Source organism: Mustela nigripes, chromosome 2, assembly GCF_022355385.1.
Source record: "Mustela nigripes isolate SB6536 chromosome 2, MUSNIG.SB6536, whole genome shotgun sequence".
In the NCBI taxonomy this organism is placed as follows: Eukaryota; Metazoa; Chordata; class Mammalia; order Carnivora; family Mustelidae; genus Mustela; species Mustela nigripes.
Genome location: NC_081558.1, coordinates 21,400,137 through 21,415,458, shown reverse-complemented (window position 1 = coordinate 21,415,458; position 15,322 = coordinate 21,400,137). Strand labels below are relative to the sequence as shown.

General features: G+C 45.4%; 1 protein-coding gene across 3 annotated transcripts; it reads right to left on the bottom strand.

Moving 5' to 3' along the window:
* Nucleotides 1-2,705: 2,705 nt before the first annotated feature.
* Nucleotides 2,706-15,278, bottom strand: PHF7 (PHD finger protein 7). 3 transcript variants are annotated; one of them, XM_059387839.1, is made up of 10 exons: nt 14,540-15,278; nt 12,404-12,456; nt 11,929-12,020; nt 6,650-6,751; nt 6,150-6,274; nt 5,525-5,684; nt 4,889-4,995; nt 4,008-4,124; nt 3,459-3,583; nt 2,706-3,267 (listed from the first exon to the last, which is right to left on the bottom strand). In XM_059387839.1, exons 1-10 carry the CDS (start codon nt 14,560-14,562, stop codon nt 3,041-3,043), a joined length of 1,131 nt encoding a protein of 376 aa, XP_059243822.1. In that variant the 5' UTR covers nt 14,563-15,278; the 3' UTR covers nt 2,706-3,040. The 3 variants fall into 3 exon arrangements, with proteins under 3 accessions (XP_059243822.1, XP_059243821.1, XP_059243823.1); XM_059387838.1 differs by lacking the exon at nt 14,540-15,278 and adding an exon at nt 13,206-13,300; XM_059387840.1 differs by lacking the exons at nt 4,008-4,124; nt 14,540-15,278 and adding an exon at nt 13,206-13,300.
* Nucleotides 15,279-15,322: the final 44 nt, after the last annotated feature.

Sequence of the window (15,322 nt, the reverse complement as noted above, 5' to 3'; positions counted from 1 at the left end):
TGTGGTCTCTTAGAACAGAAAAGAGACATTAGGTGAAAACTAAGGAAATTTAAATGAACTCTTGAGTGTGACAATAATGTATTGGGTTCACTAATTGTTACAAACGTACTATTTTAATGTAAGATGGTACTAATGGGGGAAACTGAGTTTGGGTGTATGGAGAATCCCTGTACTATCTTCACAATTTTTTGTAAATCTAAAACTATCCTGAGTTAGAAGTTCATTTAAGACAAAAGCCCAGTTAATTAGTGGAGAGTGACTGGTTAGGTGAAGAACAGAACTTTCCAGGGAGTCTGTGTTGGCTCAGTTGGATAAGCATCTACCTTCTGCTCAGGTGGTGATCCTGAACTCCCAGGATCGAGGCCCTCATCCCGCTCCCTGTTCAGTGGGGAGTCTGCTTCTCCTTTTGTCCTTTACCCTGCTTGTACTCTCGCTCGCCCTCAATCTCTCCAAAGAATAAATCAAATCTTTTTTAAAAATTGGGGACTTTCCAGGCAGCTATTAAAATCAATGGGGAGTACAGGTATGGAGATGAAGAAATAGTTAATAGGGGAGAGAGAGAGAGAGTGAGAGAGAGAGAGAGAGAGAGTGTGTGCATGCGCACTGTTTTGCTAGGTATCCATAAGGCCAACTACACCCAGAGACTAGGCAACTGAAGGTCTGAGTGACCAAACCACCCCCTATCCCCCACCCCAGCCCCAAGCTCTACCTCCTACCCTCTGCAGCTGGATTCCAGAGGCACTGTTAGAGGACCACTACTTTCAGTTAAGATGGTGTCTCTCACACTTGAGTAGTATCCAAGTGGGTCCTTTTTTTTTTTTTTTTTAAGATTTTATTCATTTGAAAATGAGTGAACATGAGCAGGGGGAGGGGCAGAGGGAGAGAGAGCAGCAGATTCCCCACTGAGCAGTGGGCCAGATGGGGGCTCGATCCCAGGACCCTGAGACCATGACCTGAGCTGAAGGCAGATGCTTAACTGACTGAGCCACCTGGGCGCCCCTCCAAGTGGATTCTTTTTAAAGGGAAAGATACTACCCCAGATGTCTGAGAACAGGCCTGGTGACCCAAGTTATGGAAGTTCTAGAAACTGAAGTCTTAATCTTGGAAGTGTCCTGCAGTTGTGAATTATCATTACAAGAGTTGAGTCTTTAGGATAAGTAAAATACCATTTTTTTTTAAATGAAAATCCACAATTTAAAAACTTGGTTAACTTGCAGAGCTCTGACAAGGTGTCCCTGGAAACCCAGGTTAGGAAGCACAGCATGGAGTCATCAGAATCATGGGAGAGAAAAAGGCACAGTTGCGGGCAGCCCTAGGGGTTAGCTGCGCAGGAGGCCCAGGAAGCAGCCAGCTCCTGGAGTAAGCTCCAGGAGGCTGGTCTTTCAGAAAAGAAATGCAGCTAATAGCGATTTGATGTTTGGCCTCTGAGGAAGATTATATTTTGAAGCAAATGTCATGTAGAACATTTGGGAAGAATTAGCCTTAGGTGCCTAACAAATTGAGCAAATACGAAAGAGAGGTATTTCAGGAAAAAAACAAATTATGGGAGAAGAAGAAGAATCCTAGTGTACCCCTTGGCTCAGAGGCATAGCGTTTACATGCTCATAGCGAGTAAACCAAAGGCTACTCCTGTAATCCCTGAAGGTTAATTCAACAAAAACTGTGATGCAATTTTAAAAAGATGGGAGAGAATGGAAGTGGGAAGGGGTTAAAGGAGATCTCACATGACGTAATAGGAAGAGTCAATAACATCTAAGACCAATGAATCAAGAAATGGCTAAAATAATGGACAGGAGTTGCCTTTAAGGCGTGGGATTGAGGGTAGGGAAGGGTAAGTCAAGAGGCTCTTTTTCATTATAATCATTTAAGTACTTCTTGATTTTTTAAAGTTCTGTATTACTTTGCTTACATACTTTGATAATCACAAAAAGACACAAATACCCCATCCCCCACCCCATGTGATTCTAAGTGGATCTGGTCCAATCTTAAAAGGATCCCTGTAAACACCAAGGATGGAAGTCTCCAGGGGTCATCAACATTTGAACCGAGAACCTGCTCCTGCACCACTGGTGACAAATGACTCAGTGAGACCCTGAGCACTGAGTATCTGGTAAATGGTCCTGAGTTTCCCCCCACTAATCTAAATCCCACAGAATCATTAAAAACAAATGTGAGATAGGTTGCATTCAATTTCTCCCAAGACCTTCTGCCAGATTCCCATCCCAGCTGCCTTGCCTAACGCAACTGGCCTGGCATGGTTCCCTGACCCGAGACGGAATTGCCCAAGCCACCAGGCAGCAAGGTTTTGAATGGAGGTACGCTGCAGACCACACCGCCTACAGTGAACCGAGTCCTTCCACCCCACGTGAGCATGATAGTCCCTGCCCTGTTTGAGTCCAGGACCCTAAGCCCTGCAGTGGTGGCCTGTTCTCAGTCCAGTGTGGCCTCCTTTGCTGGATCACTTCCCTGATGAGAGCCTGTGTTTATTTGTGCAATGATGAGATCTCTGTCCCCGCCTGTAAAGTTCATTTCCCAGAAAACTACTTCCCTCCAAAGCAACATGTCTCTGTTTGAAGTTGAAAATTCTACATTTATTCACTGAATATTATAGATCGGAAGGGTGCATTTTCTATTTCCTCACTCTACCCTCCGGATTCCTCAGGCTGCTTGATAAATTCCAGAGTGAATTTATAAGGCGACACCAATGGAGAGAAAAACCTTTATTTGCATAATAACAAACGTGGGAGAAGTAAGAAGAGGCATATGAGGAGCAGATTAGGGTGGGAGAAGAGAAGAAGGCTCTCTGGGAATAGGGCAGAAAGAGCAGAGGCGCTCTCCTAACTGCTAACATGTTCCGAGGTTGGCATCTGGACCCTGCTCTGTCTTCACGCTCCCCTGGGATTTCTCTTTCCTTGGTTCATGCTCTCACTCCTGGGCCTCTTTCCTTGTCTCACAGTCCCAAAGGGCTCCCTGCCTCAAACCCGGTGGAGGAGCACAGCTTCATACCCAAATGTGCTTGGCAGCGACTACTCAGAAGCTGTTACTTGGATTTTTTGCAGCTCTTAGTGATTTTGACACCCTTAGACCGGCAGGGGTGGCCCCTCCTGCCACTAGAGGACTCTGGCTTTTCTAATAGGGAAGGTCCTGGCCAATCAGTCCAAGAAGGGCCTGGATTCTCTTCCCGGCTGGTGTCTCTGTAGAAATGCCTCCTGGGATGGAAGGTGCCGCTGCAACAAGGGATGTCACCTGGGTTTTCAGGTGTATAGTCTGTGGTGAAAGAAAGGCGGAGAGGAAGACTCAGGCTTCTGTCTCTCCAGGCTCAGGTCCTGGAGCCCCTCCCTAACTACTTCCCTTCCCAAACCAAAGGCACAACTCCAAGTCCCCATCCAGGGACATACCCTCCTCCTTTCCCGGGTATCGCCCCAAGCTCTTCGACCAGACCTTCCCTCCAGTCCCACCTGTGGCTTCAGCAGAAGGTGCACACTCCTCACACTCCCACTTCTTACTGTTGGCTCTCAGGGAGGAGCAGTCCCGGTGGGTTCCGTGGGATCCACACGTAGCACACAGAATGAGACGCCACCTCCTGCAGGAAGAGCCAAGGAAGGGTGTGGGGACCCAGATTACACTCTCTACCGCTCTCAGAATGTCTGCTAGAGGCCAGGCCTTCGCTGAAGGCTTCCCAGGCCATTTTCACTGTACGTTTTACCCATGACCCATCGTGGCCGAGTGCCAATCCCTGGACCCTGCACTCAGGCACAGATACTCGAAAGGTGGATTTGGAAAGAAATTGGACCCGAGGGCTGCTCCACTGGGTGTGAGGAGGAGCAGACCCTGCAGGAACCTGTCCACTTGTGCATGAGTGAGTCCTGGGCTGGTCAAGTGTGGTACTTGAGTTCACCCTGAGGTCTCTAGACAAGAGCGATATTCTTGTTCCTGATAACTGTGCCAAGGTCTAACTCTAGCACGGCACCAGTGAGAAATCTTTCTAACCAGGAGCCTTTCCCTACCCTTCTTCCTCAAAGCTGTCTCTGCCTTTTTCATACAGACAGATGGGGGCATCACAGTGTTGATAGCGCTGATACAACTCCGAGAAAGCCCCCGGCTCGAGCTCCCAGGCAGCATCTCTGCGGTGGGAAAACAATGATTAAAGGGTGCATAATTGGGGGTGAAACCTTTGCCTACCTAGAGTAACTAGGTCGGCAGTACCTAGAAAGTAGGAGGAACTAGGTAGGAGGAACTAGAAAGAACTCAAGTTAGCACAGCAAAAGATCTCAACAGGTTGCCTGAATACTTTTTTTTTTTTTTTAAAGATTTTATTAATTTATTTGACTAAGAGAGAAAGAGAGAGCGAGAGCAAGCACAAGCAGGAGGAACAGCAGGCAGAGGGAGAGGGAGAAGCAGGCTCCCGGCTGAGCAGGGAGCCCGATGCAGGGCCCGATGCAGGGCCCGATGCAGGGCTCGATCCCAGGGCCCTGAGATCATGACCTGAGCCAAAGGCAGCTGCCTAACTGACGGAGCCACCCAGGCACCCCTGCCTGAATACTTTAAATAAGATGGGCTGAGTGGTCTGGCAGTAGAAGAGGGCTGAAGCAGAATGAGTGGAACATGGGGGTTCCTTAGTTCCATGCTGAAATTCAGGAACCCACCCCCAGGCAATTCTGACCCCCAAGCCCCCTTTTCAGGAACATGTCTATCCCATTCCCCCATTTCCCCCCACCTCCTTTTCTTTTGATAACTGATAAGCCCTCCCTCCACTCTTTTTCTCTTTACCATATGCCAGTGCCTGGGCTGCTCCCTCATTCTCCGAACTAACCTCACACTCACCTCCTCTCTAGAAATCTAGGCAACCCACTCCCTGGCTCAATTCCTGCCCTAGAGTTTCCACTACCTGTCTGGAATATGAATTCCCATTCTTAGCATTTCTTGAGGAAACTCTTCTCGATTGTTACACTGTGGACATTTGAAGAAATGTTTTGCTGATGTGTGGGCATATTTCTGTAAGAGAAACAAGGAAGAGCACTGTGTTTATAAAACACCATCTTTGATCACCTTCTCTCCACCCCAACCCTCATCTCACAAAAAGGATGTTGCCAAGAGAACTTGATTGAAGGTTTCCATAAAAGGGCTACAGGTGGGCTAGTGGGAGGGGTGTAAATCCAGGCCTTAGACCAGAGACCAAGCTCAATTCCAGAGAGCTCCTAGGAGTGCCTTAGCTGTCATCTCTGGCTGTAGGGTCTGCAGTGCTGACCCATTCAAGGGTCACTTTCCTTCCATCCCAGGAAGCAAGGCTGATTTGGAGGCTGCTTGACTCATTCAAGCTTGTTTGCTCTAGCCCTCCTGAGGATTTTGGATGAGGTCTTACAAGTCAGGGGTGACCAGAGACTGGGCTGCCTTTCTTCTGACTGCCTGGAACCAGCCCTGCAAATAGGCCTCCTGGGTGGAACACAGAAGCCAAGACTGCCTGAACATTCCTAGGGTGCTCTGAACTAGAGAAAATCTGGAAGGTCCCCAGGGCGGTCCCCACCTGTATGCACTTGCGATGGTAGATAGTTTGACTACAACAAGGACTCTGGATGTTTTCAACACTTGCTTGGGATAAGTCTTCACAACACAAGACACAGCTTTCCTCCCCTGCCTTCCCCCGTTGGATGTCCTGTGTTGGGCGGTGTTTTCCACAAAATGATCTGAGGCAGAGTAAACAGACTTGATTTCTGGTTTGTCACTGATGTAGTCATCCAGCTTCCCCGCCTAGGAAGGCCAACCACCCGGGCCGATGCCCAGTGAACCTCCATGCTCATGGGGAGGGGGAGGAGGAGGGGGAAGAACAGCCACATGCCTGCTCACAGCTGTTCCCCCACTGAGCAAAACTCTTGGGACGATCTCCACAGCCTCCTGTTCCTAAAAGCCCCACTTAGCTCTGAGCAGCTGTCTAAGAACAGCAGCTGTTCGTAATTTAAGAAGGGGATGGGAAGCAAGAAGTAACCCCTGTGAAATCGCCAAGTCAAGACACTGTTTCTCATTATTGAATGGGAGGACAGATTCACAGTAAATCAAAAATGGGCCTATGAGAACCAGACTCTGATTTCATTAGCGGCTAATTAAGAGCAACTTGCAAAAGAGCAGTCCAACTTTTCCCCTTCATCACTCACTTGTACTCTCCAAAAAATTGTGAAAGGCAACCCCTTTCTTGGCCACAAGGAAGGTGGAAGTTTCTGACGCATTGATCCTTCTGGCAGTTGATGGCAGCTCCCTTTTTCTTGCACACAAAGCAGATCTGCAAATTAGATCCCAGGCAGTGCTCAGGGCCCCAAGAAAGACAAACAGACGTTCTGTGGCACATCACTGTATGGAATGGAAATTCTAGGAAGCCGTAGCCATTTCCTTTCCTCAGTTGACCTGAAAGCTCTGTGGGCACCCTGAAGCTTAGCCTCAAGCATCACTAAGTAATTTTTTCCCCAGGATGTTGCTCCCTCCCCACTTAGAATCCTCCACCCCAGAGAAGAATGCAGCTTATCGGAAGGGCCTGTTGGGAAATCCGAGAGTCCTTTGACTTCTGAACTAGCCGCTAGGAAAAAGAACAGAAACAGGGGCCATCAGAGAGGCAGGAGAAGAGACCTACCCCGAGGCCCCCATACTGAGGGATTCTAACCTTCCTAGAAGCCCGGGCTGCCTCCTTTTTGATGTCTTCAGGCAGGAATCCATGGAAACCTCTGTTGGACTGGCCCCTCTGAGGCAGCTTGCTAGATAGGATCTGGGGGAGCAGGAGAACCAGGCTGTCAACATGGATGATCAGTGAAACAGTGCAGTGCGGTGAGGAAGAGGACAGGGTGAGAGCGCTAAAGTATAGAGCTTGGTGGGATATATACGCATTTACAGGGTAATTTACTTAGCAAAGGCTTATACAGCATTAACTGTGCTCTAAGTGCTTTTCAAATATTGACTCATTTAATCCTTGTAACAACCTCAGGGGGTAGGTACTATCATCACCCCCGTTTTATAGGAGACATTCTGTGACCTGCTCAAGGTTTCAGGACTCCAGAACCTGGGCTCTTACATACCTCTGTATTATGCTGTCTCTCATTAACTGAGGCTTGCTTTCGGGTGCTGGGCCCTTTGGGGAAAAACTCCCTATATATTAACTCATTTTCTATTCACGACAGCCCTGTGATACAGATACTATTGTGATCCTCATTTAAAAGACCCTCATTAAAAAGAGGGGCCCACTGAGGTATAGGATGGTAAGGGACATGGCTGGGGCCACAGAGCAAGGAGGCAACAGAGTTGGCATTCACATCCAGGCCCACAGAACCCACACACTTACCCTGCCCCTTAGCACAGAAAAAAGCTCTTCTTAGAGTTTGTTCATTACAGGAAGGGAAACAGGACTTTAAAACCTGACTATGGAGGCACCTGGGTGGCACAGTTGATTAAGCATCTAACTCTTGGTTTTGGCTCAGGCCTTGATCTGAGTGTTCTGAGATGGGGTCCAATCCACATCGGGCCCCAGCTCAGCACAGAGTCTACTTATGACTCTCTCCCCGCTCCCTTTGCCCCTGCCCCCTGTGCTCACGTTCTCTCTCTCTCTCTCTCTCTCCCTCTTTCTACATAAAATAAAATCTCCCAATGATAGTCATTCTGCCCTATTGGGGAAGGGGAGGAATTGAACTTTCCTTTATAAATACAATTTTAGGGGCGCCTGGGTGGCTCAGTGGGTTAAAGCCTCTGCTTTCAGCTCAGGTCATGATCCCAGGGTCCTGGGATTGAGCCCCCGCATCGGGCTCTCTGCTCAGCAGGGAGCCTGCTCCCCACCCCCACCTGCCTCTCTGCCTACTTGTGATCTCCATCAAATAAATAAATAAAATCTTTTAAAAATATATAATTTTAAGGGCCTTTAGTTTCTGAAAAGTCCCCAAAGCAGATTCTAGAATGGGAAATCAAGGAAAAGGACAATAAACTGTTAATGTACCCATAAACTGTTACATATATGTATGTACATTGGAAGAACGTGAGCACCCCAGCCCCACCCCAAGAATCTTCCAAAAGTATGGGAAGGGTGCTGGACTTCCTAAAGTAATTACATGTAATGTGTAATGGGAACCCAGGTTATTTTATTTTGACCTTGTAACAAATTTTTAAAAGATTTTATTTATTTATTTGACAGACAGAGATCACAAGTAGACAGAGAGGCAGGCAAAGAGAGGGGGGAAGCAGGCTCCCCGCAGAGCAGAGAGCCGGATATGAGGCTCAATCCAGGACCCTGGGATCATGACCTGAGGCCCAACGACTGAGCCACCCAGGTGCCCCTTTTTGACATTATAGAAAAGGTGACGCTCCAAGGTTAGATGATTTGAAGACACTTGGATTATAGCTATACGTGCCCAATTAGGCTTAAAACATATCCATTTAACACCAATTATCTCAGGGCTTTAGGACTATATGAGTGATTTCCGTTTTTTAATTATATTTCTAAGCATTACTTACGTTTTCTACAATGAGTATGTATTATTTCTATAAACAGAAAAACCAATAGTGAAAGATTAGAAATAATCTAAATGTCCTTTAAAAGTGGTTTGTTTTAATACTTTTTGGCACCCCCCCATACCATGGAATACCAATTAGATATTAAAAAGGAAAAAAACTAGATTAATACATTCTACGAGGAAAGATCTTCCTAAGTATTAAGAGGTAAAAACAAAAACAAAAACAAAAACAAGCAAAATACAAAACACTGTGTATAGTATGTTTATTTTTATGTTGAAGATGTGTATGCTTGTAAAGGCACTGAGATTAACCAAGACCTGACACCCAAACCAGACAGGACTTACAAGAAGGAAAATCACAGACCAATCTTTCTCATGAGTACTGGTGTAAAAATGAAACAAAATATTAGCAAACCGAATCCAGCACCATATAAAAAGGATAATACATCATCATCAAGCAGGGTGTATACCAGAAATGCAAAGTTAGTTTAACATTAAAAATTCAATTGATGTAACAAACCCCACAAACAAAATAAGGGAGAAAAACGAACATCTCAATAAATGCAGAAAAAGCATTTGACAAAACTCAATACACATTCATGATATCCTCAGCAAACCAGAAATAAAAGGAACCTTCTTTAATCTGATGAAAAGCCGACAGCTAACATCATATTTTAATGTTGGAAAACTGGATGCTATCCTCCCATGCTGGGAGTAACACAAGGATATTTACTCCTGTAACTCCTATTCAAAACCTGATTGAAAGTCCTACCTAGTATAATAAGGCAAGCTTAAGAATTAAAAGAATTGAAAGATTGGAAATGAAGAAGTAGAACTGTCTTTCTTTATTCACACTATATGATTGTGTACACAGGAAATCCTAAGGCATTTACCAAAAATATTAAAAAATAAAAACAACTACTGAACTAATAAGTGAACTTAACAAGATTGCAGGATAAAAAAAATCAACATACAAAATAAACTGCATTTATATATACCAACATCCAAACTTGAAGCTGAAATTTTAAAATACCATTTATAATAGCATAATAATCCAAAAATATTTATGCATTCATTTAATAAAAGATGTGCAAGACTTCTTAACTAAAAAACACTGCTAAATAAAAATAAATTAAAAAATAAATAAATAAAACATTGCTGAGACAAATTTTTAAAGACCCAAATAAATGGGGAAATATATCACATCTGTGGATTGAAGATTCAGGATTTCAGTTCTTCCCAAATTGATCTATAAATTCAATGCAATCCCAATATCAATCCCAACAGGCATTTCTTTTAGAGAAAAACTGACAAGCTAAGTGTAAGATTTATACAGAAAAGGACCTGATAGCCAAAACCATCTTTAAAGCTGGTTTTTAAAAAACAATATAGTATTTAATTTCAAGTCACTATAAAGCCCCAGTAATCAAGAGAGTGCAGGACTGTTGTAAGGATGGCACACTGATCAATGACATAAAATAAATAATCCAGATCTACAGAAATATGGTCAATTGATTTCAACAAAGGCAACAAGGTAATTCAATGGGCAGGCAAGGATATCTTGGGACACACACAAAAAAGCACTAATGATAAAAGAAAAAAAATTGATAAACTGAACTTGATCAAAATTAAGAACATTTGTTCTTTGAAAGACACCATTAAGAAAATGAGGCATCTACTGGGTATTTATTCCAAAGATACAGACGCAGTGAGAAGAAGTCCATCTGTCCCCCAGGGTTCATAGCAGCAACGGCCACAGTTGCCAAACTGTGGAAAGAGCCGAGATGCCCTTCAACAGACGAATGGATAAAGAAGATATGGTCCATATATACTATGGAATATTATGCTTCCATCACAAAGGATGAATACCCAACTTTTGCATCAAGATGGACGGGACTGGAGGAGATTATGCTGAGTGAAATAAGTCAAGCAGAGAAAGTCAATTATCATATGGTCTCACTTACTTATGGGCATAAGGAATAGCTCAGAGGACATTGGGCGAAAGAGAGAAGTGAGTTGGGGAAAATCGGAGGGGAGATGAACCATGAGCGACTGTGGACTCTGAGAAACAAACTGAGGGTTTTGGAGGGGAGGGGGTTAGGGGATTGGGAGGGCTGGTGGTGGGTATTAAGGAGGGCATGTATTGCATGGAGCACTGGGTGTGGTGCATAAACAATGAATCCTGGAACACTGAAAAAATAAAATTAAATTAAAAAAAAAAAGAAAATGAGGCATACCATGGACTTGGAGAAAACAGTGACAATATGCATATCTGAAAAAGGATTTGCATCCAGAATATATACAAAACTCATAAATTGAGAAGACAAAATAACCCTACTTTTACAATGGAAAAATATTTGTACAGACACTTCACTAAAGAACATATGTGAATGGGCCAGTAAGCACACAAAAAGAAGCTCAACATCTTAAGTCAAAAGAGAAATGCAAATTAAAACCACAATGAAATGCCAGTACATACCTAATAGAATGGCTAAAATTAAAAAGATTGACCATATCAAATTCTGGCAAGAATATTGTGCAATTGGAACTCTCACAAATTGCTAGTGCAAGTGTAAACCAGTACAACCACTTTGGAAAGTGATTTGGCAACTTCACATACAGTTAGCACACAACCAATAAATCCACTCCTAGGCCTTTGCCCAAGGGAAGTGAAAATATGTGTTCACAAAAAGACTAGAACATGAATATTCACAGCAACTTTATTCATTATAGTCCCCAAATAGAAACAATTCAAACTGTCCATCAACAGATAGGTAAAGAAGCCAGTTACAAAATATTCATATAACAGAATACTACGAGGCAACAAAAAGGCACAAGCTAACAATATATGCAACAACATGGGTGGATCTCCAAAACATTGCATTGAATAAAAGTCGGACACAAGAATACAATTGGTGTATGATTCCATTGGTATGAAATATGAGAAGAGGCAAAAGTAACCTATAGATGAGAACAGTGATGATCTCTGAGGGGACTAGATGGAAGGGTATGGGAGGGAACTTTCTGCAGTGATGGAAATACTTTGGGGTGGTGTTTATATGAGGATATACATTATATCCCCATGACATAGGAGCTTATCAACACTCATCAAACTCTACACATAAAATTGGTACATTCTATAGTAGGCAAATTATAGCTAATAAAAAATAAGAAAGCATAGTGGGGAAAAACCAGCTCAAAGGACAGTTGATAGCATGTGCTTCTAGGGAGAGGAAGAAAGATTGGGAACGCTGTTTTGGGAAGTGACTTTTTATTGTACATACTTTATACTGTCAGGATTTTATAGCATTTTAAAGGCCAGATTTCAGAAAGAAAAAGGGCTGTTGAGAAAAACAAGGCTATGGATTTGAGGCTGGATGAAAAACAGGGAACAGACAGTACAGCAAAAGTCATGAAACATTCAAAGCAAAGGGGACCTTATACTCACAAGACAAAAATAATGCACGCTGAGATTGTCTTTCTGAAGAAATTCCCCCAGTTTTTCAGGATCCCCAGGTTCTCGAAGGCATAGCCGGCAAACTGGAGGAGAGAATGTTAAGAATTCATTTTGGGAGTACAGGGAAGAGTCATATATTGGGAAGAGGACATTTTGACAAGGATGGAGGTTGGAAAGAAGTGTTGCATGGTATCAGTTAGGCCTTTATATAATTTTGGCCACATTTGAGGGAGTTGGCAGCAAGTGCTCATTTTATATACTTTTCTCTCAAGTGGCTTTAAATAACTTGCTTCTTGAACTTTAGATTAGCCATTGAAGAATCAAGGACCCTGAGTTCTTCAGGATCTTAGAGAATCTGGGAAATAAGTAGGACGGACATTCAGAGAAGCAAGTTTGCTGCCCTACATAGCTGGCCTTGGCTGAGGTCGGAATGCAGCAGTTGAACAGAACCTCCAGTCTTTCTTACCAGGCCCTGAAGATGGCTTCCTTTGGGTCACCCTCCTTGTCTTGGCAGATTTTCTATACAAGAGAAGGAAGAAGTACAAGGCAGTCTTTGAGGATCCTGTCAACACCCCTTGTAACATTTCCCTCAAAAAATGCCTCTATGGTCTGATGAAGGACCAAAATAATAAAAAGCTAAAAAATCAGTTTCTATTCTTATTGCGTATTTTTTGAGAACACAAAATATAGCTGCTAAGTCATTTGAATTACGTGATATTGTAGTTATCTTTCTGTTCCCATTGGCTGTGCTGCCTGTGTAAACTGAATGATGCAAGAGCAAACCTCCTTTTGCTCTTTTACTGTTTCTTCTGTCACCTGCTCTGAATCTCTGGTGACACCATGTTCACAAAGCATAACGAAATAAGAAAACTGAGTGTGAATTTCCTATTGTGAAGCACTATTCTTGGCTCTTCACAGGGACTAGCTCAATGAATCTACAGAAGGCTCTAAAAAGTGGATGCTATTTCTAAACACATTTTCCAGGTGAGGAAACTGAGGCTTAAAAAGAAATATCCCAGGTCACCTAGTGTCAGCAAGTGTTGGAGCCCAGATATGAATCTAGCCCCTAGGGCTCCAGAGCCAGCACTTTGCTTTTAGGGTCAGCTCTGGGGGCATAGGTCACCGGGGCTTCCAGGGGACCACTGGTGTATGCTTCCATGCTACCCAACCCCAGGCCCCCACGACCACACAAAGGGGACAAAAAATGCATGATATACCATGGGTCTTTGGACAATTTCTCCCAAACTTCCTTACTTCACCTACTCTACCTCAATCTTTGACGTTCCTTCTTCTTTTCTTTTATAGTCTTCATTCGCTGCTGCCTCTCTCTCCTAACTTGAATTCTTCTATACTATTATGAGGACAATACAGGCTCTTCCAGCTATAAATATAAACAGGGCTTGGTCAGCAATTTAATTCTACATTTGGTTCCACAGGGTCAAAGTAACAGTGTACCTCACCTACCAACCCATGTGACAGAATAAAAGGGAACCACCCAGTATCAACGCTAGTAGTAGCCAATAAACATGAAATTGTGTCAAAACTGTTCTAGGCATTTCACCTGTATTAACTCACAAAAACTCTGTGCAGTAGATACCACTGCAATCCCCATTTTCAAGATGAGGAGACCAAGGCACAGAGAGGGCACAGGAGGCACTTGCCCAAGATCAGAGTTACTGCTATTACTCAGCAGAGTAAGAATTGGAACCACGGTCTGACCTGACTAAACGGGTCTTCGTTTTCTTCATGCCTACTAAATGCACGAGGTGGCACTCAGGATAAATACGCTCACTTTGCCTCAAGTATAGGGGCCTTAATTCTACCCAGTAAAGGCTTGGAGAAGGTAGTTTCCTAGCAAAAGAAGCCCCCGGGGTTTTGGCTGCCTGAAGCAAGAACTCCCTCTAGTGGGAGACAGGAGGGAACACTGACAAATCACCCCTTAGCTCCTCTCCCTTGTCACCAGGCTCCGCTGGGCATTGAGGTTTGGTCGGCTCCCAACCTTGTCTAGATCTGAGCCAAGAGCACAATGTCCCAAAGTGGAGAGGACACCCACACTCCTCCTCCACCAATGTCAGCTCACTGCAAATTTGGTTTTCATTGGTTAATGGGGAAATTCCCTGAAAGGGAAGAGACGATTGAAAACGACATACAATCCACTCCCATGAAGGGAGGGCTGTGTCTCGTCAAGGGAGAGGGGGAAGGACAGCATTTCTTCGAAGGAGAGCCGAGTGAATCAGGTCACTCCAGGGACAGACACACCAGCACCCATGTCCTCAGAGCACAGCTGGGAAGCGTGAACATCTGCAGGGGCTGTCAACTGCTCTCCTTCCACACAACTGTTAAGGCAACTAACTAGCTGTTCAGAAAACTAAGACCGGTTAGACCACCCTTCCTCTCTTTGTGATTGCTCCATCTGCACATGCAGAAGTCACGGCACCTGATGGCTTCTTATTCAACACAAGCAGTTGGCCAGGCTGGAAGAGGAGAGAGGAGGGCACGCACCAGGGGACCCGCTTTCGGGACTACTGAGCGGCTCCGGGTCGTTGGGGGTGGGGGTGGGGGGGGGTGGGAAATCCCGGCCATCTAGCAATAGAAATAAAACCTTGAAACGTCAGTTCTTTGCATCGCTGGACCAAGACGTTCCTGGAGTGGGATTCTGTGCACACTGGTAGTTACGGGAAGACGCAAAAATCTTCAGAGCATTTGAGGAGGGACGTTGCAAATGCCGGCTTCCACGAGCAGCTCAGTCCGAGATTCCCTAACGGAGCGGATGCTCCCTTGGAACGGTTACCAAGCTGTTTCACTGGAGGAGCGCTGGGTAAAGGCTTGTTGAAAAAATTAAAAATAAATTAGCGTGTTCGGCCCCGCCGCCGCAAGAATAAACAGTGATTTATTTGAAAAATGTGTCGGTGTGGCCACAACCGTCCCCCGGAGGTAACAGCCGAAGAAGGGGCTCAAGGAGCATCCCGCGGATGCCAGACCAGGCTCATGTCGCGCCTGCAGGGCGGCTGGTGCGGGGCCGGGCCGGAGGTCTTCTCCGCCGCTCGCTCCTCACGGTAGCGCACAGGCCGCCGCTCCCGGCCGGGGCAGCCCGCCCAGCTGTCGCCGAGGGCGCCGCAGTCCGGAGCTTTATTCGTTGTCACAAGCCGTGGTAGCTACCTCACGGGCAGCCGCCCCGCGCGGTGACTGCGCCGGCGAAGGGGGCGAGCGCGCAAACCGGGGCCGGGTCACGCGGACTGCGACCCAGGGAGACTGCGGCCGCGGGGACCACCGCGTCGCGGACCGTTGGTAGGAGAGGACCGCTAACGGCCGCGCGCTAACAGCCGCGCGCCCGCCCCGCCCCTTCCTCTCTCACAGCCGAGCCGGTCCCCGCCCCCGTCCCGCC

What these genes read in the sequence shown, in the direction of transcription:
- PHF7 (XM_059387838.1), bottom strand. Translation starts at nt 13,249, where the DNA reads ATGAAGACTATAAAAGAAAAGAAGAAGGAACGTCAAAGATTGAG. An exon ending in AAGGAACGTCAAAGATTGAG is followed by an intron (nt 12,457 to 13,205) that starts GTAGAGTAGGTG and finishes TCTCTTGTATAG; the next exon opens with AAAATCTGCCAAGACAAGGA. An exon ending in ACCATCGCAAGTGCATACAG is followed by an intron (nt 4,996 to 5,524) that starts GTGGGGACCGCC and finishes TTTCTCTTACAG; the next exon opens with AAATATGCCCACACATCAGC.